Source organism: Gobio gobio (assembly GCF_949357685.1).
Source record: "Gobio gobio genome assembly, chromosome: 20".
Classification (NCBI taxonomy): domain Eukaryota; kingdom Metazoa; phylum Chordata; class Actinopteri; order Cypriniformes; family Gobionidae; genus Gobio; species Gobio gobio.
In genome coordinates this window covers 1,179,443-1,206,942 of record NC_137113.1, presented here as the reverse complement: position 1 = coordinate 1,206,942, position 27,500 = coordinate 1,179,443, and the positions used below count along the sequence as shown (strand labels likewise).

General features: G+C 34.3%; 1 protein-coding gene across 3 annotated transcripts in view; it reads left to right on the top strand.

Annotated features, from left to right (window-relative positions):
* rgs7b (regulator of G protein signaling 7b) overlaps window positions 1-27,500 on the top strand; it is a gene marked incomplete at its 3' end in the record, with an annotated part of 90,125 nt that overhangs the window by 61,425 nt on the left and 1,200 nt on the right. Inside the window, exons 13-19 of one of the 3 annotated variants that reach the window (XR_013818630.1) lie at window positions 3,851-3,961; window positions 5,936-6,061; window positions 6,132-6,318; window positions 8,859-8,948; window positions 13,003-13,044; window positions 24,818-24,852; window positions 27,349-27,500. The exon at window positions 27,349-27,500 is cut by the window's right edge and continues 1,198 nt beyond it. Coding sequence is in view for 2 of the 3 variants with exons in the window: in XM_079845585.1 (XP_079701711.1) it covers window positions 3,851-3,961; window positions 5,936-6,061; window positions 6,132-6,318; window positions 8,859-8,984 (550 nt within the window). Of the gene's footprint in view, window positions 1-3,850; window positions 3,962-5,935; window positions 6,062-6,131; window positions 6,319-8,858; window positions 8,985-13,002; window positions 13,045-24,817; window positions 24,853-27,348 lie in introns of those variants that run through there. The other 2 variants (XM_079845586.1, XM_079845585.1) reach the window with 2 other exon arrangements.

The following is a 27,500-nucleotide window of genomic DNA, read 5'->3' as shown; positions in this document are numbered from 1 at the left end:
AAAGTTACTCCTTATAAACTCCTAAAGTTACTCCTTATAAACTCCTAAAGTTACTCCTTATAAATTACTAAAATTACTCGTTTTAAACTACTAAAGTTACTCCTTATAAACTACTAAAGTTACTCCTTATAAACTCCTAAAGTTACTCCTTATAAACTCCTAAAGTTACTCCTTATAAACTACTAAAGTTACTCCTTATAAACTACTAAAGTTACTCCTTATAAACTCCTAAAGTTACTCCTTATAAACTCCTAAAGTTACTCCTTATAAACTACTAAAGTTACTCCTTATAAACTACTAAAGTTACTCCTTATAAACTACTAAAGTTACTCCTTATAAGCTACTAATGTTACTCCTTATAAACTACTAATGTTACTCCTTATAAACTACTAAAGTTACTCCTTATAAACTACTAATGTTACTCCTTATAAACTACTAATGTTACTCCTTATAAACTCCTAAAGTTACTCCTTATAAACTCCTAAAGTTACTCCTTATAAACTACTAAAGTTACTCCTTATAAACTCCTAAAGTTACTCCTTATAAACTCCTAAAGTTACTCCTTATAAACTACTAAAGTTACTCCTTATAAACTACTAAAGTTACTCCTTATAAACTACTAAAGTTACTCCTTATAAACTCCTAAAGTTACTCCTTATAAACTACTAAAGTTACTCCTTATAAACTACTAAAGTTACTCCTTATAAACTCCTAAAGTTACTCCTTATAAACTCCTAAAGTTACTCCTTATAAACTACTAAAGTTACTCCTTATAAACTACTAAAGTTACTCCTTATAAACTACTAAAGTTACTCCTTATAAACTACTAAAGTTACTCCTTATAAACTCCTAAAGTTACTCCTTATAAACTACTAAAGTTACTCCTTATAAACTACTAAAGTTACTCCTTATAAACTCCTAAAGTTACTCCTTATAAACTACTAAAGTTACTCCTTATAAACTACTAAAGTTACTCATTATAAACTCCTAAAGTTACTCCTTATAAACTACTAAAGTTACTCCTTATAAACTACTAAAGTTACTCCTTATAAACTCCTAAAGTTACTCCTTATAAACTACTAAAGTTACTCCTTATAAACTACTAAAGTTACTCCTTATAAACTACTAAAGTTACTCCTTATAAACTACTAAAGTTACTCCTTATAAACTACTAAAGTTACTCCTTATAAACTCCTAAAGTTACTCCTTATAAACTCCTAAAGTTACTCCTTATAAACTCCTAAAGTTACTCCTTATAAACTACTAAAGTTACTCCTTATAAACTACTAAAGTTACTCCTTATAAACTACTTATAAACTACTAAAGTTACTCCTTATAAACTACTAAAGTTACTCCTTATAAACTCCTTATAAACTACTAAAGTTACTCCTTATAAACTACTAAAGTTACTCCTTATAAACTCCTAAAGTTACTCCTTAGTGTTACTCCTTATAAACTACTAAAGTTACTCCTTTTAAACTACTAAAGTTACTCCTTATAAACTCCTAAAGTTACTCATTATAAACTCCTAAAGTTACTCCTTATAAACTACTAAAGTTACTCGTTTTAAACTACTAAAGTTACTCCTTATAAACTACTAAAGTTACTCCTTATAAACTCCTAAAGTTACTCCTTATAAACTACTAAAGTTACTCCTTATAAACTCCTAAAGTTACTCCTTATAAACTCCTAAAGTTACTCCTTATAAACTCCTAAAGTTACTCCTTATAAATTACTAAAATTACTCGTTTTAAACTACTAAAGTTACTCCTTATAAACTACTAAAGTTACTCCTTATAAACTCCTAAAGTTACTCCTTATAAACTCCTAAAGTTACTCCTTATAAACTCCTAAAGTTACTCCTTATAAACTACTAAAGTTACTCCTTATAAACTACTAAAGTTACTCCTTATAAACTCCTAAAGTTACTCCTTATAAACTCCTAAAGTTACTCCTTATAAACTACTAAAGTTACTCCTTATAAACTACTAAAGTTACTCGTTTTAAACTACTAAAGTTACTCCTTATAAACTACTAAAGTTACTCCTTATAAACTACTAAAGTTACTCCTTATAAACTACTAAAGTTACTCGTTTTAAACTACTAAAGTTACTCCTTATAAACTACTAAAGTTACTCCTTATAAACTACTAAAGTTACTCCTTTTAAACTACTAAAGTTACTCCTTATAAACTACTAAAGTTACTCGTTTTAAACTACTAAAGTTACTCCTTATAAACTACTAAAGTTACTCCTTATAAACTACTAAAGTTACTCGTTTTAAACTACTAAAGTTACTCCTTATAAACTACTAAAGTTACTCCTTATAAACTACTAAAGTTACTCCTTTTAAACTACTAAAGTTACTCCTTATAAACTACTAAAGTTACTCCTTATAATCTACTAAAGTTACTCGTTTTAAACTACTAATGTTACTCCTTATAAACTACTAAAGTTACTCCTTATAAACTCCTAAAGTTACTCCTTATAAACTACTAAAGTTACTCCTCATAAACTACTAAAGTTACTCGTTTTAAACTACTAAAGTTACTCCTTATAAACTACTAAAGTTACTCCTTATAAACTACTAAAGTTACTCCTTATAAACTACTAAAGTTACTCCTTATAAACTACTAAAGTTACTCCTTATAAACTACTAAAGTTACTCCTTATAAACTACTAAAGTTACTCCTTATAAACTACTAAAGTTACTCGTTTTAAACTACTAAAGTTACTCCTTATAAACTCCTAAAGTTACTCCTTATAAACTACTAAAGTTACTCGTTTTAAACTACTAAAGTTACTCGTTTTAAACTACTAAAGTTACTCCTTATAAACTACTAAAGTTACTCCTTATAAACTACTAAAGTTACTCGTTTTAAACTACTAAAGTTACTCCTTATAAACTCCTAAAGTTACTCCTTATAAACTACTAAAGTTACTCCTTATAAACTACTAAAGTTACTCCTTATAAACTATTAAAGTTACTCGTTTTAAACTACTAAAGTTACTCCTTATAAACTACTAAAGTTACTCCTTTTAAACTACTAAAGTTACTCCTTATAAACTACTAAAGTTACTCCTTATAAACTACTAAAGTTACTCCTTATAATCTACTAAAGTTACTCGTTTTAAACTACTAAAGTTACTCCTTATAAACTCCTAAAGTTACTCCTTATAAACTACTAAAGTTACTCCTCATAAACTACTAAAGTTACTCGTTTTAAACTACTAAAGTTACTCCTTATAAACTACTAAAGTTACTCCTTATAAACTACTAAAGTTACTCCTTTTAAACTACTAAAGTTACTCCTTATAAACTACTAAAGTTACTCCTTATAAACTACTAAAGTTACTCGTTTTAAACTACTAAAGTTACTCCTTTTAAACTACTAAAGTTACTCCTTATAAACTACTAAAGTTACTCCTTTTAAACTACTAAAGTTACTCGTTTTAAACTACTAAAGTTACTCCTTATAAACTCCTAAAGTTACTCCTTATAAACTACTAAAGTTACTCCTTATAAACTCCTAAAGTTACTCCTTATAAACTCCTAAAGTTACTCCTTATAAACTACTAAAGTTACTCCTTATAAACTACTAAAGTTACTCCTTATAAACTACTAAAGTTACTCCTTATAAACTCCTAAAGTTACTCCTTATAAACTCCTAAAGTTACTCCTTATAAACTCCTAAAGTTACTCCTTATAAACTACTAAAGTTACTCCTTATAAACTACCGTTCAAAGGTTTGGTTAGATTTTTAATGTTTATGAGTCTCTCCTGCTCATGAATCTGATCATAACTCCAGTAAAACAGTGTAATGTTAATGCTCATTAATGTGTGTCTGTAGTTTGCTGAGTTACTCAGAACAGTATATGGAGTACGATCCGTTCTTCACGACACCAGATCCGTCGAACCCCTGGATCTCTGATGACATCACTTCCTGGGAGCTGGAGGCCAGGTGTGATTAAATATTATTATTATTACTCTTTTATTCTTTGTTTTACACACACACACACACACACGACTTTATTAATAAAGTCATGAACCATGAAACCAACCTTTGACTGATAGGGCGGAGTCTGTCAGCAGTCGTGGGCGGGGTCTATGCTAATAGGGCGGAGTCTGTCAGCAGTCATGGGCGGGGTCTATGCTGATAGAGCGGAGTCTGTCAGCAGTCGTGGGCGGGGTCTATGCTGATAGGGCGGAGTCTGTCAGCAGTCGTGGGCGGGGTCTATGCTGATAGGGCGGAGTCTGTCAGCAGTCATGGGTGGGGTCTATGCTAATAGGGCGGAGTCTGTCCGCAGTAATGGGCGGGGTCTATGCTGATAGGGCGGAGTCTGTCAGCAGTCGTGGGCGGGGTCTATGCTGATAGGGCGGAGTCTGTCAGCAGTTGTGGGCGGGTCTATGCTGATAGGGCGGAGTCTGTCAGCAGTCGTGGGCGGGGTCTATGCTGATAGGGCGGAGTCTGTCAGCAGTCGTGGGCGGGTCTATGCTGATAGGGCGGAGTCTGTCAGCAGTCGTGGGCGGGGTCTATGCTGATAAGGCGGAGTCTGTCAGCAGTCATGGGCGGGGTCTATGCTGATAGGGCGGAGTCTGTCAGCAGTCATGGGTGGGGTCTATGCTAATAGGGCGGAGTCTGTCAGCAGTCATGGGCGGGGTCTATGCTGATAGGGCGGAGTCTGTCAGCTGTCGTGGGCGGGGTCTATGCTGATAGGGCGGAGTCTGTCAGCAGTTGTGGGCGGGTCTATGCTGATAGGGCGGAGTCTGTCAGCAGTCGTGGGCGGGGTCTATGCTGATAAGGCGGAGTCTGTCAGCAGTCATGGGCGGGGTCTATGCTGATAGGGCGGAGTCTGTCAGCAGTCATGGGTGGGGTCTATGCTAATAGGGCGGAGTCTGTCAGCAGTCATGGGCGGGGTCTATGCTGATAGGGCGGAGTCTGTCAGCTGTCGTGGGCGGGGTCTATGCTAATAGGGCGGAGTCTGTCAGCAGTCATGGGCGGGGTCTATGCTGATAGGGCGGAGTCTGTCAGCTGTCGTGGGCGGGGTCTATGCTGATAGGGCGGAGTCTGTCAGCAGTCGTGGGCGGGGTCTATGCTGATAGGGCGGAGTCTGTCAGCTGTCGTGGGCGGGGTCTATGCTGGTCGTGGGTGGACAGGACACATTACACCACATGCAGGTTCTGTCCTGAAGTGTTTGACAGAAGAATGACCCCTGACCTCTGTCTCTCAGTAAAGAGCCCGGGCAGCAGCGGGTGAAGCGCTGGGGATTCGGATTCAACGAGGTTCTGAAGGATCCGGTCTGTCAGCAGTCGTGGGCGGGGTCTATGCTGATAAGGCGGAGTCTGTCAGCAGTCATGGGCGGGGTCTATGCTGATAGGGCGGAGTCTGTCAGCTGTCGTGGGCGGGGTCTATGCTGATAGGGCGGAGTCTGTCAGCAGTTGTGGGCGGGTCTATGCTGATAGGGCGGAGTCTGTCAGCAGTCGTGGGCGGGGTCTATGCTGATAAGGCGGAGTCTGTCAGCAGTCATGGGCGGGGTCTATGCTGATAGGGCGGAGTCTGTCAGCAGTCATGGGTGGGGTCTATGCTAATAGGGCGGAGTCTGTCAGCAGTCATGGGCGGGGTCTATGCTGATAGGGCGGAGTCTGTCAGCTGTCGTGGGCGGGGTCTATGCTAATAGGGCGGAGTCTGTCAGCAGTCATGGGCGGGGTCTATGCTGATAGGGCGGAGTCTGTCAGCTGTCGTGGGCGGGGTCTATGCTGATAGGGCGGAGTCTGTCAGCAGTCGTGGGCGGGGTCTATGCTGATAGGGCGGAGTCTGTCAGCTGTCGTGGGCGGGGTCTATGCTGGTCGTGGGTGGACAGGACACATTACACCACATGCAGGTTCTGTCCTGAAGTGTTTGACAGAAGAATGACCCCTGACCTCTGTCTCTCAGTAAAGAGCCCGGGCAGCAGCGGGTGAAGCGCTGGGGATTCGGATTCAACGAGGTTCTGAAGGATCCGGTCGGGAGAGAGCAATTCCTGAAGTTCCTGGAGTCCGAGTTCAGCTCCGAGAACCTGAGGTATGACAGCAGATAACAGGGAACGATCCCTGGTTCTGGTTCTGGTTCTGAAGGCGGCTCGTCTGCACAGGTTCTGGCTGGCGGTTCAGGAGCTGAAGAAGCGGCCCATCCGGGAGGTGCCCAGCCGGGTGCAGGAGATCTGGGAGGAGTTTCTGGCTCCTGGAGCTCCGAGCGCCATCAACGTCGACTCCAAGAGCTACGACAAAACCACGCAGAATGTCAAAGATCCCGGCCGATACGCTTTCGAAGACGCTCAGGTCTGCAGTTCTGTTCCCCATTATAGTATAACTTAAGGCCCTTTCACACCGGACGCGTGACGAAAAAGCGAAGCGGAAAAAGCGAATATTTTGTGTGCGAATAGTTCGCGTTAAAACCATTCACACCAGCCGCGACGCGAGTTTGTGGCGTTTGTGGCGATCCGGAGCTGCTGTGTTTCCAGTTGAGTCACAATGTAAACATTTAAGTGCCACAGTCGTACTGACGGAAACACATTCACTTTCTATAGTCGCGGACACAATTAGATTTAAAAAAAAAAAATCAATGTATTGATTATAATATGGTAATCTGTAGCCTATAGTGGGCAAACACATCTGCATCTGCACAGCTGTAAACACAACTACAGCTGTAATCTCCTGAGAAATGCCATACCTGGCAAAGGTTAATGTTGATTGAATGGCTAGTGACATCAACTGGACATTTCGTCACCTTTGTTTCCTTGTATGTGATTGGTTTAAGCCTTTTCTGTCGCTGCGAGTGTTAAAAAAAATCGACACCGAAACGAAAAAAATAAACATTGTTTTTTCGCCGCAGCACATTCGCGTTCGGTGTGAAAGCTCTCATTACACAAACAGCTGATAAAAAAATAAAACCATTGCGCGATTTATTCGCGCGGCAAAATCGCGTCCAGTGTGAAAGGACCTTACCCCTGCCACTGATAGAGCTCAGTCTGACCCTCACCACAGTCTAACGCAACCCCTCTAGCGCCACCAACTGTCCAGATCTTCACTTATGTTTATATTAATTAAATTCATTCATTTTGAATCGTAATACAATTATTTTTTCCTTTGATTCCTTGGTTGAAGCTAGTGTTAATTTTGACAGCAAATTTTGATTTAGTTTTAGTCATATTTTAGTCGCCTGAATTGTTTCCAGTTTTAGTCTAGTTTTAGTCGACTAAAATCTAATGAGTTTAGTTCAATTGTAATACATTAAGCATTTAAGCGTCACATAACCGACTGTCACTCAAACTGACATTTTAACATCAATTTGTTTTTGACATTAAAAATACACGAAAGAGCTCAATTCACTTTTTTGTTTGTTTATTAAAAACAACTATTTCGTTTTTATAACTTTTTGTATTTCTGTTTTAGTTAGTAGGGCATATCAGGTTAAGCTAAAGCTTTAAATAAGTTTATTTATTTTTTTAATTTCAGTTAACATTTATTTAATTTCAAGTAATGAAGTTTTTTTAATGGTTTTAGTGAACTATTATAACCCTGATGCTTTATTGAATATGTGTCAAATACTGGTCTTTCCTCCTGACTATGAATTAAATGGGAATTAAATGAAATATAGTTTATTGTTTTAAGCAAAAACTGACAGAAAATGACAGTTGATTTTCGTCATAGTTTTTGTCATCCAACACTAGTTTTTATTTAGTTATCGTCTCGTTTTCGTCTTTGAAAAAAAGGTTGTTGACGAAAATTATGACAAATTATTTGTCAACTAAATTAACACTGGTTGAAGCCAATTCGATTGCACCCTATGACATACTTTTCCATCACGATAATTCATCGGCCATTTTGAATTTCCCAAAAAAACTACTTTTTTGATCTCGTCTTAGACGGTTCGTCAGATTCTCACCAACATTGGCTCAGATCATCTTCAGACCATGCTCGCAAGATGTTATTAAAAGCTTCATGCAGTGCTTTGGCGCAGCGCCACCTTCTGGTCAGGAGATATGAGAAATGTCTATTTCTACTTATAATCTTCTGAAAAATCATAAAAGTAATCTCGATCTTGATCAACTGTCTTTGTTTCAGATGCTATCACAGTCCATTATGACATTGGTGTACCTTGAAAAACATGGCCGTCATTTTAATTGCAAAACAATAACAAAAACTCTGCAATGGTTTTGTATATTGACACCAAACTCTCTGTGTGATATTGTTATGCCACATGGACAATAACACATCAATTTGGTGACAGCGCCAACTTTTGGAGGAATTACATCATTTAAAAATGTATTGTATGTATGTTTTTTTTCAACCATTTTGCCTAAAACTATGTAGAAATGTCTAAAATGGATCATTTTACAGTTGGTCTTGATGCTCCATGCCATGTTTGTTTTGCTCCTGATTTTGCTCCCGCTGTGCTTGGCTGTTTTGGATCTGATTGATCGTAGGCCTCGTTGAAGTGAGCGGATGCACAGTTTTATCTAATTCTGCTCAAATAACTGAGTATGAGCTCAGATCAATCTGATCCAAAAAGAAACACAAAACCTGTGCTGACGGAAAGACAACAAGAGGATATAAAGGTTAGATCCAGTATTTGGTGATATCATAGCATAACAAGCAGTTTTTTCGTAGGCGGGTCATTTTTGAACCGGAACAATATCAGTGGGAAAAAGCACAAAAATCACCTTTTTTTTTGAGAAGTTGTAGCCGGTGTGAGCGAATCAGTTAGTTTTAGTCCAATGTGATGACATTAACTAGCATTTTTGGGGAAAATGACCAGAACATTTATCGTTATTCCATCCTCATCATGTGACTGAAACGGCTTATGTTTCTTCCATCAGGAGCACATTTATAAGCTGATGAAGAGCGACTCCTACAGCCGGTTCATCAGATCTAGTGCCTACCAGGAGATGCTGCAGGCCAAGAAAAAGGTAAAGCCCATGAAACGACTGGAAACCGCCATCTGACCATCTGACCGCGTCTGAAACACACGGCATGCAGAGCTGGAACAGCCTCCTTAAAGTCAGGCTTGAGTCAAACTAGTTCTGTCCGGCATGAAAACTTACCACAACATTTTCTGCTTCTCAGAGACCATTAACAATACATCATAGTATATGTAATATATCAATTTTCATTTGAAAAGCTTCTTTCTCTAAAGTTTGACTTTAAAAACGGTGTAAAAGTATTTCCAAAGGTCACACGTTCTGATAAGGTTTCATTAAAGGCACAATATGTACGATTTTTGGATTAAAGTATCCACTAGGACACTCCTCTATATTTTGTTAACTGTACTTACATGATCCCAAATGCAGGTTGACTAAACGTAAAATGGCCAAATGTCAACATTTTGATTGCAAGTCGGGTTTGGGTTATTTTTTATGTGCTCATAAATATAAATGTCTCCTAAACAAAATTAGATATTTTCACCAAAGTTGACATGCTTATGTATGATGACACACAAAAAGCGTTGGGACAAAACATGAAATTGGTTCTAACTACAGTATCGTTGGTCTGACATGCAATAAAATATATAAAATATAAAAAAAATCACTAGATCAGTGTTATGTATTGTGTTGACTTGTGTACATTATCCCAAATGTTTCCAAGAATGTTTAAATCCAGAGAAATCATAAATTTTACCCAGGACACGGCCCGTGTGTGTGTTATTGTGTAGTAACCATGGAAACACTAGCGCCGCTTTAATATCTGATGTGTTTTATTAGACACTGTTTGGATCATTGATGGACAGAAACTCATCATTGTTCTCCAGCTCAACACAGTTACTGTGTGTTCACACAAGACGTGACTTGTGCGAATAAATCGCGTGTAGTTGGACACTTGAACATTTTGAGTTTACTCGCTTCATTCGTGCGTGACATTCACTTCACAACAGATGCAAATTCGTGTCATGGGAGGGGCTTCAGCCAGCGGCTCGTCTCTGTGTGAAATGGCTGACATGGATTGTTTTAAAATACGGCGAATAAGCTCAATTTGCCGGCTTTAGCTAGCTTGAAGTCTCATTAGGGTGAATTCAGGGGGATTGGGACACTTTTTCCAAGTCATCTCAATGGCAGAAAGTGTCCCAATCATCCTGAAATCACTCTATGTAGAGCTCAAATTGAGTAAAGAGCGCTTTCTACGCCTCCTCACACTGTCCGACCTCCTCACTCACTTTCTTCCAAGCAAGATCCTTTTATTCCTGTTTCTATAAAGTATGAAGATGTATCGACAGCTCCGGGTGTCCACATGTGATTTTGTCCTCATTGTTGTCACTACTAGAGCAAGCTCCTGATTGGTTAACGCGCCGCGAATATCCGCCAAAGTTCAGATTTTTCAACTTTGTGCACCTTATTCGCACAAATCGCGCCACTGAATGTCTATTAACGTCTTTGCATTGACTAAACATGTAAATCATTCGCGCAAAACGCTTCATTCATTCATTGATTTACCATGTTTTACCGCCTAATATGATCTCGCTCACTGCAGTGTGAACAAGTGTCTCATAGTGTGTGTGATATGATCAAACAGCGCTGCATTACACACACACGCATGAGCGGCAGAATAGAAGCTGTTGCGCCGTGTGTCGCTCGTCTCTCATTAGCAGTCGCTCCAGCGTCTCGTTCCGCTCCCACAGCTTTCAGCCCCGCCCTGCTTCATACTACAGTAATGTTAATCTCAACCATTAACAGGATTTCTGCCCCGTCCCGATTCTTTTCCACCGGCTGTAGAGGTGAAGACGATAACTCCCAAGATTCCGCGCTCAATCTCGACGTCATCAAACCACGCCTTTGTTTTGAATCAGCGACCTCTAGTGGCCAAAAACTACATATTGTGCCTTTAAAGGATTCGTTCACTTCAACATGAGCATTTCCTGATAGTTTCCTCACCCCGTCTCATCCAAGATGTTCATGTGTTTCTTTCTTCAGTGGGAAAGAAATTAAGTTTTTAGAGGATTTTTCTGCACATAATGGACTTCAATGGGAACCAACGGCTGAAGGTCCAAATCACTGCAGTTTCAGAGGCTCTGACCAATCCCAGACGAGGAATAGAGTCTGATCTAGACAAACCATCGCCACTTTACAACACAAATACACATTTATATACTTTTAACCTCAAATGCGTGACTTCGGTGTTGTCGGTGAATGACGTCATCACGTCGGAAAGGTCACATGACGCAGGTGGAAGTGCCGACCCAGTGCCGAAAAACTCAATCTCATGTTCTCCTCCAACTTTACAATCGTCTGTCATCGTTGTTTCACCTTTATTGGTGTAAAGGGCGTTTGATTTAGTCTTTGCACGTTTGTTTTAACACTGGGTCGGCACTTCCACCTACGTCATGTGACCTTTCCGACGTGATGACATCATACGCCGTGAAGAAGAACAACACCGAAATCGCACATTCGTGGTTAAAAGTATATAAATAGTAGGGATGCAACACTACAGTTAGTCCACGGTTCAATACATACCTCGGTTTTTAACCACGGTTTTCGGTTCGGTTCGGTTCTGATGGCTTGTCTCATCAGTTTTTTGCTCTTCTATTCTTAGGCGACAGGAACAGCAAGAGGTTATGGAGAAAAAAGACTATTTTTTATTGCAATACTCTTTCTTTATTTTACTTAAAAGAATTGAAAAACCTACCTTAAATAACCCTTGTATTCCTAGTGTATTGTATAATATAAAATAGATATATATAAATATAAAGATTTACACTGGCAGCTCAGAGCTGTACAGCAGCATTAAAGTATGAAATTGAATGAATAAATGTAAAAATTAAACACTACATAGACTTCACTATAAAATATACACTGATTCTTATTAAAGCTGCTGTATTAAAGTTTTTCAGTTCAAGAGGAGTGAGTGATTTTCTCTTTGTCTTTTGTTGTTGTATTAAAAGGATAGTTTGTTCAAAAATTAAAATTCTGTCATCGATAAATGAATACAGGTTTGGAACAATATTAGAGTGAGTAAATAATTACTTTAGAGGTGAACTGTCCCTTTAAGGACGGCGTGTTCACTATAGGCTGCGCTACTGTCACTTTAAGACCTGCACTCATCTAATATACAGACACACACGATTTTACTTTCACTTTAGACATAACAGACTGTGTTTATGTTAAACTTGTGTGTATTTGACAGTATTAGCGCAGTAAAATGACTACTTAGTTCAGTAATCACATGTTTGACAGGCGTTTAGTGCGCGCTCTGAAAAGCGCATGTTAAAACCGCGCTCGCGAATGAGCCGGCAAGGCTTTAAAACGCATGCAAATAATGAACTTTGGTGATTGTGAATAACTCTAGTGTCCCATGAGTTTAACTCCACCACTGACCTGTGATGTGAATGTATGTCGCGTTGTTCAGTATATTGGGATGGAGGAGGCAAATTATAGAATTTGTAGAAAAATAATTAATTAAATGCAAAACCGAGAAAACCGCAATTCACAAGCGCGTATTGAACCGCGAATGCCGTACCGAACAGTTCAATATTATATTGAGAATTGCGGCATCCCTAATAAATGTGTATTTGTGTTTTAAAGTGGCGATGGTTTGTCTAGATCAGACTCTATTCCTCGTCTGGGATTGGTCAGAGCCTCTGAAACTGCAGTGATTTGGACCTTCAGCCGTTGGTTCCCATTGAAGTCCATTATGTGCAGAAAAATCCTCTAAAAACTTCATTTATTTTCCACTGAAGAAAGAAACACATGAACATCTTGGATGAGACGGGGTGAGGAAACTATCAGGAAATGCTCATGTTGAAGTTGGGACGTTAGTGTGACGTGTTTCTCGCGTGATTCTGCCATGTCATGATGTCATCATTCTGCTTGCGTTGCTCGTTTGTTTCTCTTGTTGTTTTTCCCGCTGTATGTCTTTGGGTTGTTTCTATTAAACGCACCTTGTTTTCCGTCACATCTCGGGTTCTGCTGTTCTTTCTTGCGTGTGTCGTTTGTCTTGCATGTGTTCTTCTGTTCCGTATGTTTTGTGTTGAAGTGATGAAAGCGGAAGCGCTGAGGCTGGGTTTCTGGTCATGTGGTAAGTGTGAGTTCTGTACAGACGCTCATGTGGATCAGGGTTAGCACAGTTAGACACGGCCGGTTGAGTTTCACAAGGGTCATGTGACTCTGATTACTGGAGTTATGATCAGATTCATGAGCAGGAGAGACTCTTTACTTAAAGCGTTTATGTATTTTGCATTATAAAAGGATTCATAATGCATTATATCTTTTCATAAATGATTGTAACCATGCATTATAATATTCACAGATTCCTCGTTGTTTGTGTTTTAATGTATCATTTTTTCATAATGCATTATGAGATCATGCATAATTAATGCATTAAATGTACTCTATAATACATTATACATAAAGGCTTTGAGTAATTAATAATAATTAATAAATGTGAATTATTCCAAACGTTTGACCGGTTTCTGTGAAATGCTGTAAATTACCACAGAAAATATTTGATCCAGTATCACTGAGATACAATTACACTCTCAGAATTAAAGGTACAGAGGAGATACAATGTTGTTCCTTAGGGAGCAAAACGTATAACTGTACCTTTAAAGGTACACAGCTGGTCCTTAGGGTCCAATTACACCATTGTTTTCCTCACTTAGAGCAGAATTCGGTCCTAGAGAGCCGCTTTCCTCCAGCCCTCAAACACATCTATAGAAGCTCTTATTGAGAATTAACAGAGCTTTAGATGTTTTATTGAATATGGTCACCATTATGGAGATCAATGTTCTCGTTTGTTGGCCAGTTTGTCTCTCGGATTTTTATGTGAGTTTGTGGTTTTCGTGACAGTGTTAACAAAACACATAATCTGTTCAAATCAAAAGAAGCCATAAACGAAAATTATCATGAAGAAAAATGTTTGACTAAACTCATCACTGACTAAAAATATTAATAAATAATATTCACCGACAATGCTCTCTTGCCACAGATCAGACGTTCTGAATTTTGATTTTTAAACACATTCTAGGGGGGAAAGAGTTTAGACGCACACAGATATCAAGAATCAGCATATGAATCTCAACAATGGTGACATGCTGCAATGCATGCTGGGAGCCATGAGTTTCATACTGTGGTAGGGTTGGAGCTAAACTCTGCAGGACATCAGCTCTCTAGACTGCAAAACATGCTCTTCTTGTTTAGTATTTTGTTTCCAGTCCAAATATATACAAATTCTTAAATCAAGATACATTTACTAGATAAGTAAGATGACATAAGATATTTTTTCTTGTTTTCTTGAAAATAAAATAAAAATTAAGCAAGTTTTTGCTTAAAACAAGCTGAATTATCTGCCAATGGGGTGAGAAAAATAATCGTATTTTGTGTTTGGGACAGAAATAAGATTTCAATCAGAAAAAAGATAATTTTTTTCACCTCATTGGCAGATAATTTTGCTTGTTTTAAGCAAAAATTCGCTTAATTTTTATTTTATTTTCAAGAAAAGAAGAAAAAATGTAATTTTACTTATGTAGTAAATGTATCTTGATGTAAGAATTTTTTGAAATTTAGACTAGAAACAAGACAAAATTACTAAGTAAGAAGAGCATTTTTTACCGAACTTGCCGACCCCTGACCCCTCAACGGTCCCACCCCAGTGACGGCCACTTGTACCTCAAAAGGTACAATTTTGTACTCTTATTTTTGAGAGTGTATAGTTTGTATTATTATTTTGAATCAGTATTTATAATGTTTAGTAGTCTGACCAATAAATGGGGGCTTTAGCACATTTTCATATGGTGATGATGATGATGATGATGTGATGATGATGATGATGGTGATGTGATGATTGACAGCGTTTCTCAGATGCTGGAGCTGTGACATGACATGAATCAGGCAGATTTGACCGATGCTCTATATGAGTGATCATCATCATCTCCACTCATCATTTATTTATTTATTCTTTAATCAGGGACAATACACATTAATAATACATAAAAAAATGTGGCATATTTAGCCAACACTGGCTAATTTGTTAAGGACAGGGACAAAACAAATGAGATATTATACCAAAGTGTCTATAAATGATCACAATTTTGATTTAGCAGTAACCAGTTTTAAGCTGTTTTGAGAAACCACAATGACCTGTTATGTGTTTTAATTGGAAGACTATCCCACTCGTGTGTTCTTAGTTTGTCATGTTCACTGTCATGAGTCCGAAATCGCCCCTATACCCTTCAATAGGGCATTATTTGAGGGCACAGCCATTTGTAATGGTGTCCGAAACCATAGTGGACGTTATTGAGTGCACTCATTCAATCCCACAATGCACCGCAATAACGAGTTTACGGCTGATGTACACACAAAGGCTGTCCGACTTCACACACTCATTTTCATTCACTCCTTCAAGTGTATTAGTGGATAACGTAGGGAATAGTGAATGAGGGTTTAGGGGGCGATTTCAGATTCCGCTTGTTCCTGGTTTGTCATGTGATTCCCATGCCCTCATGTGTCATGTTGTCATTGGTTAATCATTGTTCGCAGGTGTCCCTTCATTAGTCCTTGTGTATTTAAGCCCTCATGTTTGCCTTGATCCTGGTTTAGTATGAACGTTTTAACCTGCTGTTTAGGCGAATGTTTAGTGAAGTCGTTGTTTAGTTTGTTCATGCTTAAGAGTTTAGTTAAGTCTATGGGATCTCTGTTCACATTCTGAAGTCAATAAAACTGCACTTGCCTCCAGTGGATCTGTAACTTAAAAACAGGTGGAGCACATCCATTTAAAATCTTAAAATCAAGTACTAAGTCAGCAAACTATATCAAATGTTCCTTCCATTTAGCCATCAACTGATCAGCGTTAAAAAAATAAAAACAACTTTCAAGGATCTTGATAGAAAGTGGAGTGAAAAGTACGATATTTGTCTTTCAAATGTAGTGAAGTTAGTCGTACGTTTCCAGAAAAAATTATACTTGTGTAAAGTACAGATACTCAAAAATTATACTTGTGTAAGTATAGATACTCAAAAATTATACTTGTGTAAAGTACAGATACTCAAAATTATACTTGTGTAAAGTACAGATACTCAAAAATTATACTTTTGTAAGTAAAGATACTCAAAAATTATACTTGTGTAAGTATAGATACTCAAAAATTATACTTGTGTAAGTAAAGATACTCAAAAATTATACTTGTGTAAAGTACAGATACTCAAAAATTATACTTGTGTAAAGTACAGATACTCAAAAATTATACTTGTGTAAAGTACAGATACTCAAAAATAATACTTGTGTAAAGTACAGATACTCAAAAGTTATACTTGTGTAAAGTACAGATACTCAAAAATTATACTTGTGTAAAGTACAGATACTCAAAAATAATACTTGTGTAAAGTACAGATACTCAAAAGTTAAACTTGTGTAAAGTACAGATACTCAAAAGTTATACTTGTGTAAGTACAGATACTCAAAAATTATACTTGTGTAAAGTACAGATACTCAAAAGTTAAACTTGTGTAAAGTACAGATACTCAAAAGTTATACTTGTGTAAAGTACAGATACTCAAAAGTTATACTTGTGTAAGTACAGATACTCAAACGTTAAACTTGTGTAAAGTACAGATACTCAAAAATAATACTTGTGTAAAGTACAGATACTCAAAAGTTAAACTTGTGTAAAGTACAGATACTCAAAAGTTATACTTGTGTAAGTACAGATACTCAAAAATTATACTTGTGTAAAGTACAGATACTCAAAAGTTAAACTTGTGTAAAGTACAGATACTCAAAAGTTATACTTGTGTAAAGTACAGATACTCAAACGTTAAACTTGTGTAAAGTACAGATACTCAAAAGTTATACTTGTGTAAAGTACAGATACTCAAAAATTATACTTGTGTAAAGTACAGATACTCAAAAATTATACTTGTGTAAAGTACAGATACTCAAAAGTTAAACTTGTGTAAAGTACAGATACTCAAAAGTTATACTTGTGTAAGTAAAGATACTCAAAAATTATACTTGTATAAGTACAGATACTCAAAAATTTTACTTGTGTAAAGTACAGATACTTAAAAATTATACTTATGTTAGTACAGATACTAAAAAATTATACTTGTGTAAAGTACAGATACTGAAAAATTATACTTATGTTAGTACAGATACTCAAAAATTATACTTATGTTAGTACAGATACTAAAAAATTATACTTGTGTAAGTACAGATACTCAAAAATTATACTTGTGTAAAGTACAGATACTCAAAAATTATACTTGTGTAAGTACAGATACTCAAAAATTATACTTGTGTAAGTACAGATACTAAAAAATTTTACTTGTGTAAAGTACAGATACTCAAAAATTATACTTGTGTAAAGTACAGATACTCAAAAATTATACTTGTGTAAGTACAGATACTCAAAAATTATACTTGTGTAAAGTACAGATACTCAAAAATTATACTTGTGTAAAGTACAGATACTCAAAAATTATACTTGTGTAAAGTACAGATACTCAAAAATTATACTTGTGTAAAGTACAGATACTCAAAAATTATACTTGTGTAAAGTACAGATACTCAAAAATTATACTTGTGTAAAGTACAGATACTCAAAAATAATACTTGTGTAAAGTACAGATACTCAAAAATTATACTTGTGTAAAGTACAGATACTCAAAAATTATGCTTGTGTAAAGTACAGATACTCAAAAATAATACTTGTGTAAGTACAGATACTCAAAAATAATACTTGTGTAAAGTACAGATACTCAAAAATTATACTTGTGTAAAGTACAGATACTCAAAAATAATACTTGTGTAAGTACAGATACTAAAAAATAATACTTGTGTAAAGTACAGATACTCAAAAATTATACTTGTGTAAAGTACAGATACTCAAAGATTATACTTGTGTAAGAACAGATACTAAAAAATTATACTTATGTTAGTACAGATACTAAAAAAATATACTTGTGTAAGTACAGATACTCAAAAATTATACTTGTGTAAAGTACAGATACTCAAAAATTATACTTGTGTAAGTACAGATACTCAAAAATTATACTTGTGTAAAGTACAGATACTGAAAAATTATACTTGTGTAAAGTACAGATACTGAAAAATTATACTTATGTTAGTACAGATACTCAAAAATTATACTTATGTTAGTACAGATACTCAAAAATTATACTTATGTTAGTACAGATACTCAAAAATTATACTTATGTTAGTACAGATACTCAAAAATAATACTTATGTTAGTACAGATACTCAAAAATAATACTTGTGTAAAGTACAGATACTCAAAAATTATACTTGTGTAAAGTACAGATACTCCAAAATTATACTTGTGAAAGTACAGATACTCAAAAACTATACTTATGTAAAGTACAGATACTCCAAAATTATACTTGTGTAAGTACAGATACTCAAAAATAATACTTGTGTAAGTACAGATACTCAAAAATTATACTTGTGTAAAGTACAGATACTAAAAAATGTAACTTGTGTTAGTACAGATACTCAAAAATTATACTTGTGTAAAGTACAGATACTCCAAAATTATACTTGTGTAAAGTACAGATACTCAAAAATTATACTTGTGAAAGTACAGATACTCAAAAACTATACTTATGTAAAGTACAGATACTCAAAAATTATACTTGTGTAAGTACAGATACTCAAAAATTATACTTGTGTAAAGTACAGATACTCAAAATTTTTACTTGTGTAAAGTACAGATACTCAAAAATTATACTTGTGTAAAGTACAGATACTCAAAAATTATACTTGTGTAAGTACAGATACTCAAAAATTATACTTGTGTAAAGTACAGATACTCAAAAATTATACTTGTGTAAAGTACAGATACTCAAAAATTATACTTGTGTAAAGTACAGATACTCAAAATTTTTACTTGTGTAAAGTACAGATACTCAAAAATTATACTTGTGTAAAGTACAGATACTCAAAAATTATACTTGTGTAAGTACAGATACTCAAAAATTATACTTGTGTAAAGTACAGATACTCCAAAATTATACTTGTGTAAAGTACAGATACTCCAAAATTATACTTGTGAAAGTACAGATACTCAAAAACTATACTTATGTAAAGTACAGATACTCAAAAATTATACTTGTGTAAATACAGATACTCAAAAATTATACTTGTGTAAAGTACAGATACTCAAAATTTTTACTTGTGTAAAGTACAGATACTCAAAAATTATACTTGTGTAAAGTACAGATACTCAAAAATTATACTTGTGTAAGTACAGATACTCAAAAATTATACTTGTGTAAAGTACAGATACTCAAAAATTATACTTGTGTAAAGTACAGATACTCAAAAATTATACTTGTGTAAAGTACAGATACTCAAAAATTATACTTGTGTAAAGTACAGATACTCAAAAATTATACTTGTGTAAAGTACAGATACTCAAAAATTATGCTTGTGTAAAGTACAGATACTCAAAAATTATACTTGTGTAAAGTACAGATACTCAAAAATTATACTTGTGTAAGTACAGATACTCAAAAATTATACTTGTGTAAGTACAGATACTCAAAAATAATACTTGTGTAAAGTACAGATACTCAAAAATTATACTTGTGTAAAGTACAGATACTCAAAAATTATACTTGTGTAAAGTACAGATACTCAAAAATTATACTTGTGTAAAGTACAGATACTCAAAAATTATGCTTGTGTAAAGTACAGATACTCAAAAATTATACTTGTGTAAAGTACAGATACTCAAAAATTATACTTGTGTAAGTACAGATACTCAAAAATTATACTTGTGTCAGTACAGATACTCCAAAATTATACTTGTGTAAGTACAGATACTCAAAAATAATACTTGTGTAAGTACAGATACTAAAAAATTATACTTGTGTAAAGTACAGATACTAAAAAATTTAACTTGTGTTAGTACAGATACTCAAAAATAATACTTGTGTAAAGTACAGATACTCCAAAATTATACTTGTGTAAAGTACAGATACTCAAAAATTATACTTGTGAAAGTACAGATACTCAAAAACTATACTTATGTAAAGTACAGATACTCAAAAATTATACTTGTGTAAGTACAGATACTCAAAAATTATACTTGTGTAAAGTACAGATACTCAAAATTTGTACTTGTGTAAAGTACAGATACTCAAAAATTATACTTGTGTAAGTACAGATACTCAAAAATTATACTTGTGTAAAGTACAGATACTCAAAAATTATACTTGTGTAAAGTACAGATACTCCAAAATTATACTTGTGTAAAGTACAGATACTCAAAAATTATACTTGTGAAAGTACAGATACTCAAAAACTATACTTATGTAAAGTACAGATACTCAACAATTATACTTGTGTAAGTACAGATACTCAAAAATTATACTTGCGTAAAGTACAGATACTCAAAAATTATACTTGTGTAAAGTACAGATACTCAAAAATTATACTTGTGTAAAGTACAGATACTCAAAAATTATACTTGCGTAAAGTACAGATACTCAAAAATTATACTTGTGTTAGTACAGATACTCAAAAATTATACTTGTGTAAGTACAGATACTCAAAAATTATACTTGTGTAAAGTACAGATACTCAAAAATTATACTTGTGTAAAGTACAGATACTCAAAAATTATACTTGTGTAAAGTACAGATACTCAAAAATTATACTTGTGTAAAGTACAGATACTCAAAAATTATGCTTGTGTAAAGTACAGATACTCAAAAATTATGCTTGTGTAGTACAGATACTCAAAAATTTTACTTGTGTAAAGTACAGATACTCAAAAATTATACTTGTGTAAAGTACAGATACTCAAAAATTATACTTGTGTAAGTACAGATACTCAAAAATTATACTTGTGTAAGTACAGATACTCAAAAATAATACTTGTGTAAAGTACAGATACTCAAAAATTATACTTGTGTAAAGTACAGATACTCAAAGATTATACTTGTGTAAAGTACAGATACTCAAAAATTATGCTTGTGTAAAGTACAGATACTCAAAAATTATACTTGTGTAAAGTACAGATACTCAAAAATTATACTTGTGTAAGTACAGATACTCAAAAATTATACTTGTGTAAAGTACAGATACTCAAAAATAATACTTGTGTAAGTACAGATACTCAAAAATAATACTTGTGTAAAGTACAGATACTCAAAAATTATACTTGTGTAAAGTACAGATACTCAAAAATAATACTTGTGTAAGTACAGATACTAAAAAATAATACTTGTGTAAAGTACAGATACTCAAAAATTATACTTGTGTAAAGTACAGATACTCAAAGATTATACTTGTGTAAGAACAGATACTAAAAAATTATACTTGTGTAAGTACAGATACTCAAAAATTATACTTGTGTAAAGTACAGATACTCAAAAATTATACTTGTGTAAAGTACAGATACTCAAAAATTATACTTGTGTAAGTACAGATACTCAAAAATTATACTTGTGTAAAGTACAGATACTCAAAAATTATACTTATGTTAGTACAGATACTCAAAAATTATACTTATGTTAGTACAGATACTCAAAAATAATACTTATGTTAGTACAGATACTCAAAAATAATACTTATGTTAGTACAGATACTCAAAAATAATACTTGTGTAAAGTACAGATACTCAAAAATTATACTTGTGTAAAGTACAGATACTCCAAAATTATACTTGTGTAAGTACAGATACTCAAAAAATAATACTTGTGTCAGTACAGATACTCCAAAATTATACTTGTGTAAAGGACAGATACTCCAAAATTATACTTGTGTAAGTACAGATACTCAAAAATTATACTTGTGTAAGTACAGATACTCAAAAATTATACTTGTGTAAAGTACAGATACTAAAAAATTTAACTTGTGTAAGTACAGATACTCAAAAATATTACAAGTATACTCAAAAATATTACTTGTGTCAGTACAGATACTTCAAAATTATACTTGTGTAAGTACAGATACTCAAAAATTATACTTGTGTAAGTACAGATACTCCAAAATTATACTTGTGTAAAGTACAGATACTCAAAAATTATACTTGTGTAAAGTACAGATACTCCAAAATTATACTTGTGTAAAGTACAGATACTCAAAAATTATACTTGTGTAAAGTACAGATACTCAAAAATTATACTTGTGTAAGTACAGATACTAAAAAATTATACTTGTGTAAAGTACAGATACTAAAAAATTTAACTTGTGTAAGTACAGATACTCCAAAATTATACTTGTGTAAGTACAGATACTCAAAAATAATACTTGTGTAAGTACAGATACTCAAAAATTATACTTGTGTAAAGTACAGATACTAAAAAATTTAACTTGTGTTAGTACAGATACTAAAAAATAATACTTGTGTAAAGTACAGATACTCCAAAATTATACTTGTGTAAAGTACAGATACTCAAAAATTATACTTGTGAAAGTACAGATACTCAAAAACTATACTTATGTAAAGTACAGATACTCAAAAATTATACTTGTGTAAAGTACAGATACTCAAAAATTATACTTGTGTAAAGTACAGATACTCAAAAATTATACTTGTGTAAAGTACAGATACTCCAAAATTATACTTGTGTAAGTACAGATACTACAAAATTATACTTGTGTAAAGTACAGATACTCCAAAATTATACTTGTGTAAAGTACAGATACTCAAAAATTATACTTGTGTAAGTACAGATACTCAAAAATTATACTTGTGTAAAGTACAGATACTAAAAAATTTAACTTGTGTAAGTACAGATACTCAAAAATATTACAAGTATACTCAAAAATATTACTTGTGTCAGTACAGATACTCAAAAATTATACTTGTGTAAGTACAGATACTCCAAAATTATACTTGTGTAAAGTACAGATACTAAAAATTTTTACTTGTGTAAAGTACAGATACTCAAAAATTATACTTGTGTAAGTACAGATACTCAAAAATTATACTTGTGTAAGTACAGATACTCAAAAATTATACTTGTGTAAAGTACAGATACTCAAAAATTATACTTGTGTAAAGTACAGATACTAAAAAATTTTACTTGTGTAAGTACAGATACTCAAAAATTATACTTGTGTAAGTACAGATACTCAAAAATAATACTTGTGTAAGTACAGATACTCAAAAATTATACTTGTGTAAAGTACAGATACTAAAAAATTTAACTTGTGTTAGTACAGATACTCAAAAATTATACTTATGAAAGTACAGATACTCAAAAACTATACTTATGTAAAGTACAGATACTCAAAAATTATACTTATGTAAAGTACAGATACTCAAAAATTATACTTGTGTAAAGTACAGATACTCAAAAATAATACTTGTGTAAAGTACAGATACTCAAAAATAATACTTGTGTAAAGTACAGATACTCAAAAATAATACTTGTGTAAAGTACAGATACTCAAAAATAATACTTGTGTAAAGTACAGATACTCAAAAATAATACTTGTGTAAAGTACAGATACTCAAAAATTATACTTGTGTCAGTACAGATACTCAAAAATAATACTTGTGTAAGTACAGATACTCAAAAATTATACTTGTGTAAAGTACAGATACTCAAAAATTATACTTATGTAAAGTACAGATACTCAAAAATGATACTTAAGTACAGTACTCAAGTAAATGTCCTTTGTTACTGTCCACCTCTGTGATCTGGCCCTTTTGTAAAAAACAGACTGTTTTCTTAACATCATCTTCCTCATCCTCCGTCAGTCTCACTGCACACGTGAACCGTGAACATAAAGACAACAACATGCTAATATAAGGACTTTAAATGAAATAAAAACAAATAAAAAGATTATACATAGATACAGGAAAGACAGCAGTTTCAAAAATGTACTTTAATTTTAGGTAACACTTTATTTTACAGTCTCCTTGTTACACATTACATGCACTCATCATAGTAATAACTGTAAATTATGCATAATTACATGCAACTAACCCCCTAACCCTACAGTAAGAGCATGTTCATTAATATCACTATAATCACACTGTAACAATGACACCGCAATACAAGTGTAACCACATTTTATGTATAGATTTGATATTATCAGTACGTATAAAACAAAAAAATTTTGCTTCTGTGAATTTACCACATAAAATCATAAGCTTCACCATAATATTTTTGATTCAAAATGTATATCTTTGCAAGTTATATCAGAACGATAAGCAGATTTCTGTTGAACATGCATTGATGAATCCAATTTTTGGGGGATTTAAAAAAAGTAAATAAAAATTTCTGGCCAATCTTAGCAAAATGAGCAACTTTCTTCAATGTCCAATTTTTTTTGTATCAGTACAAACATATAGGCGATGTTATGAGGATTTTTTACATGTAATTCTTTGGTCTTGTTAGATATACAAAAACTAAAAGGGAGCAAAACAATCTTTTCAAAAAGTTTTTCAAAAGATTTCCATTCGAGGTTTATTAGAGCTATTCTTATGTACAGTAATTGTCTAATATTTTATTTGTGCATTTTTAACTATCAATGTCCAGCCCGTTTAGATCAATCCTCCAAACATTGCAGTATTGCCTCAGTATTAGTCCGTCACGTGTGTGTGTGTGTGTGTGTGTGTGTGTGTGTGTGTGTGTGTGTGTGTGTGTGTGTGTGTGTGTGTGTGTGTGCGTGTGCGTGTGCGTGTGCGTGTGCGTGTGCGTGTGAGTGTGTGTGTGTGTGTGTGTGTGTGTGTGTGTGTGTGTGTGTGTGTGTGTGTGTGTGTGTGTGTGTGTGTGTGTGTGTGTGTGTGTGTGTGTGTGTGTTCCAGCGGATGCTTCCCAATGCATTTCTGTGTGTGTGATCGTTTCATCAACTCTTTCTCTTTTCCTTCACAGAAAAGCAAGAATCTTTTCTAGGATCTGAATCTCAGGTGAGACTTTAAACTTGGACTCTTTGAAAAATCACTGTGGATATTGAACTGAATTATGAATTATCCCTTTCCAGCTCATTTATAGTGATAACATCATGAGATCTGCTGGCTCGTGTCAAATCAAACACATTTCAGAAACTTCCCCGCCTCAAACTTTTGATTTTGTTAATATTTTTTCTGTCGAAAGACAAACATAAACAGTGATGAAAGTCAGAATATTAAAAGTCACAGATGTGTATTGACTGAGTAATCACTGTTGTGTAGAGGAGGGTCAAAATGAGTTTTCACATGAGATCTGGAGCCAAATTACAGGAGTGTAAACATGACTTTAGAAAGATGGCAGCATCATTATTTTATTCTCACTCAGAGATTGGCAGATCTATTAGTGAAATCTGTTGACTTTATCAATCTGTGTGTCATTATATGCCAACGGTGAGCGCTCAAACATGGGGAAGAAGCACTTCTGGTGTTAGTTTGCCCAATTTTTGCATGCCTGTAACTCAAGAAGTATTAAAGATATCTTAATATCCTTTTAGATTCTGGTTCTTAACTAACTTATCTTTAAGTATCATAATTTTTGAAGTCCAATATGATTAATCTCCAGAGTTATGGGGATCTCAATGCGGCTCCATGAGTAAATTGGTCAATTGTGCACATTTTCAGTGGTCAAAAACCCAAACTTTGCATACACCTGATACTTTTTATCTTTTAAAGAGGAATACCTGAAGAACAAATAATGTTGAAACTAGAAATCTATCTCGTGTTTTTCTATCAACACAACTGCAGAGAACATTCCTGTATTTATGAGTGCCATAAATATTCCTTGTCCAAATTTTGCATGCCTGTAACTCTAAAGGTATTCAAGATATCTTAAAATCCTTCTAGATTCTCATTCTTAATAAACTTTTCTTTCGTAATCCTTATTTTTAAGCCCCTATTTGTTTCAATCCCATAGATATTGGGAGCTCAATGCGACTTTGCGTTTAAATTGTTGAATTTTACCCATTTTCCGTGATCGAAAACCAAATGTAGGTAACATTTCAAACAGCGGATACTTGTTGTGTTTAAAGAAGAATGTCTGAAGAACAAATAACACTGAAACTAGAGATGTATCTCGTTTCCCTCTATCAAAAGAATAGCATAAAACACAACTCTGAGTGCCAAAAATCCACTGAAAATGGTCAAGTTTAGGCGCATTAACTTGCTCTCAAAGTGCATTTATAAGAATCTATATTTGAATCAGTTTCAAGGATATTTGAAAGAAAGGAATTTGTTCATTTTAACAGCTTCTAAAGCTAGCAAGAGTTCAAATACACAGTATCATTACTACACATTACCACATTGACATCCTTATATCTATGAGACTGAACCATACAGGGCCTTAAAAGTTAAGATTCCAAAAGAAAAGTTTCATAAGAACAAGAATATCTTTAACACTTTTTGAATTGAAGACATGTAAATGTCAGAGTTTGGCACTCAGAGGTGTGTTGTATGCAGTTGTTTTAATAGAGAGAAACCAGATAAACCTCTAGTGTCAGTGTTATTTGTTCTTCAGATATTCTTCTTCAAGCACAACAAGTATCATGTTTGAGCCACATTTGGTTTTTGACCATTGAAAAATGGGTTAAATTTGAACATATAGCCACATTAGGATCCCCATATCTATGGGACTGAACCATATAGAGACTTGAAACAAGAGACTTTTCAAAAGAAAAGTTTATTAAGAATGAGAATCTAGAAGGATATTACGATATCTTTAATACTTTTAGAGTTACAGGCATGCAAACTTTGGAAAAATAACATTTATGGCACTCAGACAGGCATGTTCTATGGTAGAAAGAAACAAGATAGATTTCTAGTTTCAACATTATTTGTTCTTCAGATATTCCTCTTTAAATAAAAAAGTATCAGCTGTGTGCAAAGTGACCCACATTTGGTTTTTGACCACTGAAAATTTACCAATTTACTCATGAAGCCGCATTGAGATCTCCATAACTCAGGAAATGATCCGTGTTGGGCATTATAAATGAAGATACTTAAAGAAAAGTTAGTTAAGAATCAGAATCTAAGAGGATATTAATATATATTTAATATTTCTTGAGTTACTGGCATGCAAACATTGGGGCGAAAAACACCAGAAGTGCTTCTTCCCCATGTTTGAGCGCTCACCGTTGGCATATAATGACACACAGATTGATAAAGTCAACAGATTTCACTAATAGATCTACCAATCTCTGAGTGACAATAAAATAATGATGCTGCCATCTTTCTAAAGTCATGTTTACACTCCTGTAATTTGGCTCCAGATCTCATGTGAAAACTCATTTTGACCCTCCTCTACACAACAGTGATTACTCAGTCAATACACATCTGTGACATTTAATATTCTGACTTTCATCACTGTTTATGTTTTTCTATAAGCAGATGAAGTTGGATATCTATATGCAGCCTTTAATATAGTGTGTCCTATCGTGTGTTGGTGTGTGTTTCTCTCAGCTCTCACCGAAGGAGGCGCTTGTAAAATCACACTGACGTCTGCTGGGAGTCATGGGACCCGCGGCTCATCTGTACATTACTGTATCCACACCTCCGCTTCATCCCTCCATCATCTGAGACTTTCTCAAGGACTTCAGTTTGCAAAAGCCTTT